Genomic DNA, 13160 nt, shown 5'->3' with positions numbered 1-13160 from the left:
AGTTCTTCCTGACATTGGCAAGTTTCTACTCACCTTTTAAGACTCAAGCAATTTAATCTCCGAAGTCTTTCTTGATGCCTTGTTCCCCACAAATGTTGAGTTGATATCTCTCTCTTTTCCTCTTCCACTGTACTTTGCTCTCACTGTCTAATAGAATACATCTCACATTTTATTAAGAATTTGTTTGCATACTATTTCATTATAAGCCCAGGTTCCTGAAACTATGGATTGGAAATAATAAGAGATTGGCAGAATTTAATCCCTAGGCCTGTCAGACCTGGGGGACACTCAGTAGATGTTTACTGATCTAATTTGAATTGAATTGAAGATGGTATCTGTAAAATGAAGGAGAAAACCAGAAAGGGAGATTTTTTTTCTCATAGTTCTTCATTTTCTGCATTCTACTCTCTGCCTATAGACAGGGAGGGAAGTATTATTCAACAGCCAAAGGGAAGATGTCACAGAACAGCAGAAAGTTAAATGGTAGCAATGTGAGAATTATGAGGTCAGAGAGGAGAGAAGCATGCGAGAGTTAATGTCTGTAAGAGTGAGGAAAAAGAAAGGACACTGGGTGAGGAGAGGAAATTCTTCAAAATAGTTCTCGTGCTAGAAGGGTCTTTTGCAAGATGTGAAGGGGAGCAAGGTATCTTGAGGGTAAGGTTAGTTGGAAGAGACATTATGGAAACAGCAGAGTGGAAAATGAGCCCCAGGCTCGCAAACAGAATCCATGTTGGGAATTGGGATGATGGATTACATACCGTTAAGATTAAATCATCATCCAACAGGAATTTATTGAGCTGCTCCTCTATGCTTGGCTCTGTACCAGAACTTTGGGTCACAAAAGATAAGGATGCTGGCTTTAGAAGTCCAGGTCTCCGTGGCTCACCTATCTTGAACTGGGGTTATACATCAGTTTAAGATAAACTGGGATCTTCTTAAAACAGGCCTAGATAAAAAAATCTGTGGGGATGAGGGTGAGGAAATTATATTTTAAAAGATCCTCAGGGGTCTCTTGTGAACATATCCATGTCTGTACTGTAATTGGGAAATTAAAATATAACAATTTATAATGTGAAAAGTGCTTGAGATGCAAAAGAGGGACAAGAATCCTGATGACATCCAGGAAGCTATTTGAAGGAGGTGACATTTGAGTTAAGACGTGGGAACTAACCAGATTTAGAAGAGAATCAGAGCTGAGAATAATGGATTTCAGATTTCTCTAACTGGAAGGTATAGAGATGCTCTTGGGGAGTTAGAAAAAACCAGGAGAGGTCAGTGTTGGGGAAATAAGATAAAAATTGACAAAAGGACCAAGTATTTTGCAGAGAGGTCGTGGAAGAATGAGGATTGCCCGTATGTCAGTGGATATAATTATTAGTGAAAACTGTGGAGAGAACTGCTTTGTAACATGGTGGGTACAGACGAAATATTACCAAAGTTTAAATATTGATTAATTGCATATGAATAGGATAAAATGAATGCATAGCTCTTCTATGAAGTTTTGGATTTGAAAGGAAGAAGAGAGTGGGTCTCATTCGTTAGGGGATATTTTAAAAACCAGGGTTGATTTGAAAATGTTCCTAATATTTAGAGGATGGAGTCAAAGGAGAGGGAGAAATTTAATATTTTTTATTATGAAATATATACAGAAAAGCAGTAAATTTCAAAGTACATTGTAGCGAGTAGCTATAGAACAGACTTGAGAGTTTGGTATGAGTTACTGTTTCACAATTTTAGGTTTTTCCTTGTAGCTGCTCCAAGACACTGGAGACAGAAAGACATATCAATATAATGATTCAGCAGTCATATTCAATTGTTAAATCCTATCTTCTCTGTGATAACTCCTCCTTCACCTTTGTTCCTTCTGAGAGGGAGAAATTTAATGTGCAAATGAGAAGGAAGAATAATGCAGCAAGTTCTTGGAAGAGAGGGCAGAAATTAGGGACAGCAAATCAAGGATGGATGAAAATGAGGAGGAGAGGGTAGTGAGGAGGGGGGCTGGTGAGTTGAGACCACTGAGCAGATGGTCTTAATCCTTAATAAAAGAGGCTTAGTACTTGGCTCTGAGAATAGGGCCGAGCTCCAATGGGATTTGAGGTGAAAGATGATGAGAAACTGTAGGTGCTTCCATTGTTCACATATTTCCACTTTGGAATTGCTGAGTGCCTTCTCATTTCCCCAAATGAGTCTCCAAAGTGACTAAAACACAGATGTGAGGATTGTTTATAGGGTCGGTTCTGAATCCTGACTGCATATTAGAATTACCTGGGCCAGGGGAGTATTTAAAGAAAATTACTGATGCCCCAGGCTCACCCTGAGAAATTCTAACTTGATTGGTCTGGGGTGGTGACAGGCATCAGGAATCTCCCCAGGTGACTCTAATTTGCATCTTCGAACACCACTGGTCTGGAGAAACATAACAATACATGGAGACAATTATTCTGTGAATATGATATTCAGCTACTATGTTTCCAAATCATTAGGCATGTATTCTGTTGGTCACTAAAAAGAGAAAAAAGAAGAGAACTTCAAAAGAGAGGTAAAAAGTCAAAGATTACCATAGAAACATAAATTGAGAGATTTAAAGAAAGAGTTGTGTTTATCTACCCACCCACTCATCCTTGCAACCATTCATCCAATCACCCATCCCTCCTGAGTATCTATGTTAATAAACACTGTGCCACATGCTGAAAATAAAGAAACTAAACAGCCTTTAGCTCTAGTAGCCTAGATTTTAGTTGGAGAGAGAGAGAGAAATCGATGATTACAATTTTTTTTTATTGTAAATGCAGGTAAATAGCATATGCTCTGAGAATCCAGTAAGGTATATCCTATCCAGACTGAGGGGGTGGGAGAAAAGTTTGAGGAACTCAGTCCAAAAGAAACTATGTGAGTTAGGGGACAATTGACCGATTGGTAATGGTGGTGGCATTTGCCAAGAGAGATAACAGCACTAGTATCAAGGCAGAAGGCAGTTCTTGGCTGTGGGAGGGTCCTTGTGGCCTGAGGTATGGAACTCAATTCTGAAAAGCAGAAACAACTTAATAAAATGTGAAAGTAATATTTGGGAGAATAGCCTTAAAGAGAAGTAGTAATTTTTTACTTTTCTCACCATATCAGTCAGGGTCAGGGTAGAAAACAAATGGCATATTCAAATGGACTAGTTTGAGGTAAGTTTAAAAGATGGGCTACATAAAAGGTATGCATAGAGTATAGAGAAACAACAAGAAATAGTGCAGTGTCCAGGGACCATAATAGACTGGCTGGTATCACTCCTGGCCTGAAAAGGCAAAGAAGAGGTTGGTTACTAGACTTCAGGACAGAGGGCATAGGAAGAGGGCAAGCCCTTGGAAGCTGTGGCCTCTGTTTGAGGGCTATAGTGGTCCACAGTGACCACACAAGGAGCAGTCTAGGGGAATAAATATATGGACCTTACTCTCCTCCCTTCCTCCAGTCTGGTAGAGATCAGCCCTCCAAGGGAGCCCATTGGAATCATCCATTGAGATCAGGCTCCCCGTGCAAAGAGCAGGGACAGGAGGATAGAGAGTGGATATGGATCTGGAGGGGCAAAGAGCAAATGGAAAGTATCCAACTTACTTTCTGTTGTGGTTGCATCTGTTTTATAACGCATTAAATTACTCAACAAATACTTAGTGCTTGTTTTCACATCAAATGCCTTCCATACCTAACTCCAGAAAATGTGCTAGGTGCTGTGGGTACAATGGTAGACTAGAAAAAAATTCTGCACTTAGGGAGCTTACATTCTAGGGGGGTGTGGGGGAGACAGATGGTGAACTATTTAATGGCAGGTAGTGATATGTGTAAAGAGTAAAAGATAGGGAAAACAGGTAGAGTGTGTGGGGGTGCTATATTAGACAGTAAGTCACCTTTGAGAAGACACTTCACAAAGGTAAGGAAAAAGCCAACCAAAGGAGTCAATAAGGTTACATTTGATGTTTTCAGTGTAATTGACTGGCAATTACCTACCAATTAACCACATCCCTCTGTTGGTATATCAGATAGCCATGTCATTTATCTCTTCCCCTAAAGTACCTTGTTCACTAGCTTTAATTCAGAGCAGGTTGGTAGTATATGTTAATTAACAGTTGGGACAGAGATAAAATAAAGCAATGCTTAAGATGAAAATAGAATCCATACTGAAAAATGATAATTATAGAGCCAAGTGTAATAAAGTTGATCCAATTCAGTTTCTCAAAATTTTATGTTTCATGCAGTTCAGTCTTATAATCATAAGCAAAAGCTTGTGAGAGTTAATGGAGCTCCCTGGATAGGGCACCTCTTTTCTCAGTTTTGCTTTGTTTTTTAACCTAATATAATGAGTGTTTGAAGGGCCTTCATAGGATTTAGTTTTATGGTTCTTATTAATTCATTGTTAGTTAAATACAGTCAAATAGAAATGTTCTGTCTAAATATATAATTTGAAAGACTCAAACTACACCCACTTGCTTGAAAACTGGTTCTATGTTTCAGTTTTCCCATTGCATTGTTCTTTGTCAGATACTACTCTGCAAACTGCATAAGCAACACTGGAGGCATTTAAGTTGATGATGATCTTCCATTGCTATTCCTTTGGTTTGGAGTAACTTCAAATGGGCCTGTTGGAGAGTCCCTGTTCTAACTTTTTGTGTGTCCACCTTCCTGTTCATGAGAATGAGGGGCTGCTCCACTGGTTGTCACTGGAAATAACTCAGATGGAAAAGTCTCCAAGTCAGAAAACTTCCAGAATGTTCACATTATTTTCCTGACAAATCTATTCATGAATTTTCAGAGACTCAGCATATTGACAAAATCATTTTAGCGCTATGTTAGCAAAGATAGTAAACCAATGATGACTTGGCTACCTTATCATTTTTATATTCTCTGTCCCAGCCAGCCAGCTTCTCCCTGGTTGTATATCTGGTTTTTCTCTGTTGGATTCTACCGCACTCTTGCTTATAACTTGCCTCAAATTGATTAATCCATCACACAGTCAATTTGATTAAACTATGTCACACATTTCCAATATCCTTGGTAGGATTTGTTGTGTGCATATATGTGCAATTTTGTATATTTGAATATTGATGTGTTTGTATAATATTTGCATGTTCATCATAGCTCAATACCTAGAAGGGCTATTTGAAGTTCATTTTTCATACTATTCTCAATAACTAAGTACTATTATAGATTTTCTTGTAGCCTTACTAATTTATAGTTTGTCTTATTTGAAAATAAAGCACTTTTGAATTTTGTTTTATTTTTGAGTTCACTGGCCCATCAAATGGAATTGATATCTTATTTATTATAGGTGCCAGTGATCCTCAGAGTGCTTGAAGAGTGTTCTGTTTGCTATTTCTTTGTTAAAATGCAAAAATGAAACTGTGTTTGGGAAAAGGCTTGTGAAGCCTTATGAGCCTGCAGGAAGGACACTTGGCTGAGAGTGAATTAATGTGGCCATTGCTCTATGTCACACCTGTGTGTCTTCCTCTTTTTCAGCCACCCAATGTAAACATGGTGCTGTGTATGATACCTGTGGCCCAGGATGCATCAAGACCTGTGACAACTGGAATGAGATTGGTCCCTGCAATAAGCCGTGCATTGCAGGTTGCCACTGTCCAGCAAACCTGGTCCTCCACAAGGGAAGGTGCATCAAGCCAGTCCTTTGTCCTCAGCGGTGACCTTTCTTCCAGTTCTTAAGACTTTGACACTTGGTGTCCTTGACACTGAAGTGGAACAGCCAATGAAAGACTGCAGTATTCGTGTGTTAATTCTGCCAAGTACACACACACAGAGTATATATGTGTATATATATATAGATATATAGATATATACAAAAAGCATTTCATCATTTATATGAGCTACAAGGTGGATAATTGTATGTATATTTTTTGCTATAAAACATGCATTATTTCTATGATCCTGATCTATAAGCCAATGGGTAAACTGTATAAATAAACCAGGCATTTTTAATTTAATAAGGTGGCATGCAGACATATTGGATGGCTTTAACATCGCATACATTTGTCATTTTTAAGGAAGTTTTCTAAGCGTTGTAAATTGCCTGCATGCATTAATTTCAGCTTTGAGTCAGGATTTGCAGTTGAGTGGGAAATGTGTTTCTCAGGAGGAGGGCAAATTTACATGGGGTATTTCATATTCCCAAAGAAAAGAATGTATTCATCAGCAAGATGGCTGTTGATTGGCGACAAGCCCTAATGGTGCATGTCAAGTGAGGGATAGGCTGTTGGACTTTATTGAGTCATGGTCCGATATTATTTCCAAAACTGGTTGGCTAGTGGCCAAGAAATATATATTTGTCACTAGGGCATAACCAAAAAATCAAATAACTTCTTGCCATCTTTACATATTCCTTGAGTCTCCTCATTATATATGTGTGTATGATGGATGTGATCACTTACATGTCACACATCGAGATTAATGGGTATCTGTATGACATGTTAATTTTACTGAACTCAAGCAGATATTTGGAGAAACTGTTGCACAGTATATAAAAAAATCTCTCTTGGGAGTCTCAGAGCAATTTAGGATGAGTTGATGTAAGCCTTCTACATATCATAGCTATTCATGCATAAATGAAAACCTTTAGCCATTTCTAGATGATTGTAAGTCCAACACTATTTGGTAACTCCTAACATGTTATAATTATTAAAAGAAAACCTTTAATGAATGGTTGATTTACCATCAGTCCAAAGAATAGTCCACACTTAATTCACTGGTAGGTTACTACTAGTCACCATGTGATTTTCCTGACTTGTTTGTCACTGAATAAGTGAAGACGTCAACAAAGCAAAGCAAAACCCATTGATGTCACCCAAAATAAGATGTCTTGCTATGTAGTAAATAAAGGATTTAAGATTTTAAATCATGTATTTTCTTTTCAAAGATGTGCTGTGATATACTTCATAAATAAGCTATATCAACTTCACATTAGTCAAATGATGAAGAATGTGTGATTTTTAAAGTTTTACTCAGATATGATTTGTATGCCCCACCATACTTTATTTTTATAGAGTATTATTAATAGACAATATCAGAACCCAAAATATTTTGACAGTAAACATGTTGCCATTGCTTATCTAAGACATTTGTGTTCCTTTTACATATATTCGTGACAACTAAAGGATTAATTTGACTTTCTTATTGGAGCACCTCAAGTTGTTTGAGGAAGCTGAAAAGAGGCAGAGGGTAATAGTGATAGGCAGTTGGCACCGGACATTCAGTTGGGTCATTGTGCTTTGGTCATAAGCAACCATGCATATGAGGTCTGAGGTGGCCACGTTGTTGTTTCAGTGCTGAACTTAGAAAAAGGACTTTGATGTAGGAGACTAGAGTTCTAGGACTGCTTGTGATCTTGTCCATGCTACTTATTCGTTTGGGGCTACATTTGTGCTTTATGTATGACTAAAAGAGGCTATGCATGTAGTGGGCAGGTTGAAATCAACTAGGCATCAGCCACAAGCCTGCTAGGTGTCTTTGGGCAATAATCTAATGCATTTTTTGTCTTGCAAACATTTTCATACTTGTAATCCCATTTATTCCTCCCACCATTCTGGAAGGAGGGGCAGGGCAAATCCATTGACATCTCCTTGTTAGTTTCTGGTTCTGTAAAATGAACAGATTCCTTTAGGTTAGCTTCAAATCACTCCCCTCCCCGCATACACACCCAGTTCACTCTGGGTTTTTTTCTATGAAAAAGGGACCTGTTTTAATGATGCAGAAGGGAAAATTGTAGATGATCATTTACGTTTGTGATTCATTCAAGCACTGACCAACCTTACCCAAGAAGGTTAGACAGCCTGTTTCCCAACACTTTTAATTATGGCCAGCCTCTGGTGAATGAATGATGGGGGTTCTTTTGCATTGACCAATTCCATTGCTTTGGGTGGCTTAACTACAAATTTGTATAACAAACTTTATCCAAGGGTTAATTTAACGTCTGCACATTTTTTTTCAGTCCTAACTCTAGAGGAAAGAGAAGGCAGAGAGGGAAGAGAGTTATACATGCTTATGCAAAGCAAACAGTTTGATGGGGGAGGGTGGGGAAATCGACAGAACATTCTGCATATTCTGCCTTTGATCATAGCTGAGAGAAGATTTTGTCTAATGATTGGTCAAAGTGGAGATTTACCAAGTGCTTCAAGTATAGTGGCTCTGCCTTAGTCACATGGGATATTTTCAGTGGATTCTCAAAGCCAAACCTATGCAAAGTTAAATGACTTGAAATGAAAATGTTCTACTTCCCCCTTTAATGTACATAACCCATTTTAGCAATTAGTGTTGGTTTCATGGTATGTATAGAATTAAAAGACAGATTAATATTTTATCTATCTACATCCCTACTGTGATTGTGCTATTAGCTGTGAATATCAAATTTAATGAAACACCTTTGATGATAAAACAGTCCAATTTGATGCTCTCTGCACATAGTTGCTGCTCAGGAAAAGTTGTTTCTCCCTCGCCATAGGAATGTTTGAAAGTCTTGCCCTAAGCGTTTTGAAGGAGAAACAAAAATGAATCTGTGACAATGACAACAGTCATTTTTGTTAACACTGTGGCCCTTTGAGCGTCACCAACTGTTTGGTACAAAGACCTCACTCCCTGTTAGTTGAGTGAGGGTTTCTGACCTTCTGACTGGCAGCCTGGAAGAGGACATTCCCAAAAGAAAAGAGAAAGACCCATGTGTTGGCTTCTCCCATTTTGGCTGGAAAACAATTTCTTTTTTTGAAATATTTCAAGCATTCAAAAAGCTTTAGAGAGTAATGTTATAGACACCCTTGAACACATTACCCTAACTAAGAAAAGAAAACCTGGGGGGTAGCCAATACATTTTTCTTGGCTAAATAAGTAAGAAAAAACCTGATAAAACCGCAAGTCTCATGGATACAGTGGCTTTATGCAGAGTTTTTTCTTGTTGATTTTCTGTTCCCACTGTCACTCACATTCATCTGGCTCTGAAAAATATCAAGGAAGCAGGCTGGAAAGCTTTTCGCTGGGAGAACGAGACTGCCTTAGGGGACAGGCACCAAGATATTTTAATTAGCTCTCTCCTCTAAACATAACCATCAGGAGCAAGCAAAAATAAACCCTGATTCTAAATCCTCAAGTATAAGCCTTTTCAGAACCCAGGATTTTAATTCTGAGAAATGAAAATATTCCAGTTGCTCAGAATAAAAAGCTGGGGAAGGAAACTAATGCCAGTGATTATGCTGACTCTGAACTAAAAACCCAGACATTTGCACCTTTAGAGGGCCTTTCTGACTTGTGAATTATGTTGTCACACTGGGTTTAATTAAACCAGTTGAATGACAAAAACATACCTGAAATTCATCTTCTCTGTGGTTCTCCTTAGGATTGTGAGCAAGCTAACTTTGAAAAGGTTAATGTAGGGGAGAAGGATGAGGTATTTGTATTGAGAGATGAGTTTTGAAGAATGATTTGGAATGAGCCTGGTTAAGAAAAGTGGGAAGAAGGCTCTAAGTAGAGGGAGAGTAAAACAATAAGGCAGGAGACAGCTCTAAGTGTGCGTGTCCTGTAGCATAGTGAGATGGCAGGAAGGAGAGGATCAAGCAAGGTAAAATAAGAGATGCGGCTGGAGAGGACCTCTGAGTCATGCCAATGAGCTGGGACCCCATTTTAGGGCAGTGCTTCCTAAAGCTTTCCATGCTATGGTATACTCAGAAAATAACACCAATTTGGGCTTTGGGGTAAATAGACAGGACTGCTTACAGCTGGAGAGCACATCTGGGGACATCGTAGACCTTGTCCAATGGCCTCAGGCTATAAAAACACCAGCATCCTTCTCACCCATGCCCCAAACAGCACTCCCTGACCCACTTTTCCCACCCCCACCCCCCCACGCCATGGGCTGTGGCACCCAGAGGGGAAGCTCTGCTCTGGGGTTGTGGATCCAGCTGTGGTAGGGTATCAAGCAAGGGAGAGACATGACCAGAACTTTGACCCAGATTGTTGGCATGAAGTGAAGGTGGAATTTTCAGTCAAAGAAGGAGGTGGGAACCCTCTGAGATAGTCCAGCTGAGAGATGATGAGCCCTGAAACTAGGAAATAGTAGGTAAAATGTGGAGAACTTTGCAACAGATTTGATGGCACTTGTGGGAGTGCAGACTTAGAGAAACATCTACAGTAAGTCAAAAGGTTTTCTGTTAAGTGTTTTTGGTTCCATGCAACTGACATCTGAGCATTAGGACAAAGACATGTTCCTTCCTAAGATGGTCAGAGTTAAAGAATAATGACTTCTGGTTGGACAGAGGAACACACAACTGGCCATCAGAGCCTCAGGAAGCCCAGTCTGGGGTTTTCTTTTGGGGGGTATGTCAAGAAAGGCTTGCCAGAGAAAGCCACTCCTGAGATAAGTCTTACTAGACTGAGCAGGCTTTACCTAGGCAAAGGTGAGTGCACATGTGTGCATGTGTATGTATGCATGCATGTGTGTTTGGGCATGGGGTGGCACAGTGTGCGTGTGGCCACTACATGGATGGACAAGCAGGCAGCATGGGTGTGCAGGGGACAGCAGGCTTTTGGTATCCTGGGGTGTAGGTAATGCAACTTTCTGAGGTGTGGTAATGCAACTCATATAGTCTGAGCAATCTTTGCAAACATTTCTGGATTTCTAGGTGTTCCTTAACCACAAGTGGAGTTTGCAAAATTTCAGCATTTTGTTATAAGCCCTTCTTGCCTCTTGCACCAGAATGTGTTCATGTTTCCTCTATCTGTTTCCCATGTCTTGGAGAGGAAAAGCAGAGTTTTCATATGAACTATACTGGGTCATGAGGAGGCCACCTCTGACACCCTAGGTTTGCTTTAACAGAACTGGTCCAAGATCCATTTAAGCACCATTTTTGTTGATTTTTTGGCTGTAGGCTGAAGGTGGGGGTGGGGATGATTAGAGCGCAGATAGCAGAACTAACCAGGGTCACCAGCTCCGACAATACCTTTGTGTAAAGCTTGGATACACAGCTCACCCTAGAGTTCTGGATGGAGCAATTCTGTCATATCTCAGCCACCTTGTGTCCTAACCCAGCTTTTGCCTTAAAAAGAAATTACATGGGCTGCTTCTCTGCTCCCTCCAACTGGAACTTGGCTTGCTAAGTAAATCCTCTATGGGATTCTTTTAGCAGTGAAATTTTGGGCTTTAGGAAATGTTTGTGGTAAAGAAAATGTTTCACTTTGGCTCTGAGAGTATAAATACCATTTGTTATATTGTCATTTTCACAAAACTTCTACATGTAATTTAAAGAATCAGATCCTGAAAAGCTCCTTCTGTCTCAGATGATTAAATGGGCATTAAGGGGAAGTAGAAAGAAGGCAGGAAACTGACTGGTTTCCGTTCCAGCGCTGGCCAGGCTGGATTCTAAGCCTGTGAAATGATGTGTTCCTGTCTGATCGCCGGCTCACTTCCATGGAGAAAGAGATTCAACAGACCCTTGCTATTCACTATAAATTCCCACTTCCCTCTTGGCAGCAGTCTGAGCTGTGGGCTCCATCTCACTAATCTTGCTTGCTCACTTCACTTGTTCTCAGAACTAACCAGCTGTGATAAGAAATTGAAGTGGGAAGGAGAACTGAGGATTGAAAGACAGGTTTACTCACAGCATCTACCACTCCAAACACACACCAACAGATTTCTTTGATCAAAGCAAAGGACATCGTCTGCTTCATTTTTGTGCGATGGCATTTGGGGAAGAAATGTTTTGCCGCTCAGAGAAGCTGAGCCTGACCAATCTCATTTCTGTAATGGGGTCTATGATTGGCTGAGATGCACTAGGGAGAGTACTTCTAGTGGTGTGTTAACACACAACGCCACCACATGCAAAGTTTCCGGAGGTGAAGACAAATCAAAAACAAGTTTTGATTTGTTTTTTGAGACCACCAGTAATTCATGGCATGATCGCCTTGTCCTTTGCTTTGCTAAGACCGTGAAGTTGTTGGGTTGCTTTGGGTAAAGGAGATAAAGATAGCGGCTAGAGAAGTATCCCAGTGGAACTACAGTGTGCAGCCAATCAACAAGGAGCTTGCTGTATGTGCATGGACAGTCCCAGATGGCCAGAGTAGTTTGTGGATCCAACAACTTCACCCTTTTGTTTGGAAACAGAGGGGGCAACAAGGGAAGGAAGGCATTTATTGTATTAATCACTATAAATTCTATAGTTATCTTCTATTTATTTCTTCCGACTTTATTTAGGGAAAAATGCCAAGGAATAATACAGTACACATATATTAGTTATTTTATCTTAAACAAAAAAAAGTCTTCAAATTTTGAGACTTTTAGATTTCACTGAGATGAGATTTTACCTAATCTAATTTGCTGAATGTGAAATTCATCATATGCAGTTGATTTCGAGTGCATCTAATTGGAATGCATACTTTCCAAAGTGAAACTTGTTTTCCGTGACATTGGTTCCATGACTTATTGTTCATGTGGCTAGCTCATTTGGGCTATCTGTTTTGTGAGAGCAAATGTATGGGAATATTTGCCTAAATAATGTAACATACATTATTTATTCCCATGCAATTTAACATTTATTATTTTACATTGGGCATACATGTGACTTGATTTGTTTCTGCTCTTCCAAACATAGGCGTGCATTTCTTTTAACCATGAAATTAAGAAGCCCAGGAGGAGACAGGGAGAGACTGTGAGGCAAAGAACAAAGCTGCAGCAGAAACAACCATGTGTATCTTTTTGCAGCCCATCCTGAGAGGAGTTGCATCCTGCAAGAGTTGTGCAGAAGTGACTTTATCTATGTTGCCTTAAAAAAAACCGGAGGAAATAAGCTGCAGTTCTGAGACTCTCATCCTATGGACTACCTTGCCTGACCCACTTTGACTGCAGGAATGTGCCTGTTATGACACATGGGAACTGGGTCCCTCTGCCTAAAAGCATCCATTGAGGTCTGTCAAAGTGTGGTCTGGTATCCAGATGTCTGGCCTGTTAGAGGTTAGAGAAAAACTTCAGACAGATGAACTGGCCTTCTTACTGTGTGGGCTAGCTGGATATTTGGGAATTGAGTGAGCCAGCCCTGACTGGATGCCTGGGCCACAAGCAGTGAGCAGGCACCCCAGGGCAATTGCCAAGACCATGGGCACAGGTACCTATGTGCCTAGAGAGAGGTTGCTGGTGCCCT

General features: G+C 40.0%; 1 protein-coding gene across 3 annotated transcripts in view; it reads left to right on the top strand.

Annotated features, from left to right (window-relative positions):
• The window catches only part of BMPER (BMP binding endothelial regulator), a 272048-nt gene extending 264932 nt beyond the window's left edge, over positions 1–7116 (top strand). For 2 of the 3 annotated variants that reach the window (XM_077120076.1, XM_077120061.1), the window contains one exon: positions 5494–7116. In XM_077120076.1, coding sequence (XP_076976191.1) covers positions 5494–5675 — 182 coding nt within the window. In that variant the 3' untranslated portion in view covers positions 5676–7116. The remainder of the gene's footprint in view (positions 1–5493) is intronic. The other variant, XM_077120067.1, reaches the window with a different exon arrangement.
• Positions 7117–13160: the final 6044 nt, after the last annotated feature.

The sequence above is a fragment of the Tamandua tetradactyla genome, chromosome 1, assembly GCF_023851605.1.
Source record: "Tamandua tetradactyla isolate mTamTet1 chromosome 1, mTamTet1.pri, whole genome shotgun sequence".
Classification (NCBI taxonomy): Eukaryota; Metazoa; Chordata; class Mammalia; order Pilosa; family Myrmecophagidae; genus Tamandua; species Tamandua tetradactyla.
The sequence above is the reverse complement of the archived record's forward strand: the minus strand, read 5'-3'. Positions and strand labels throughout refer to the sequence as shown.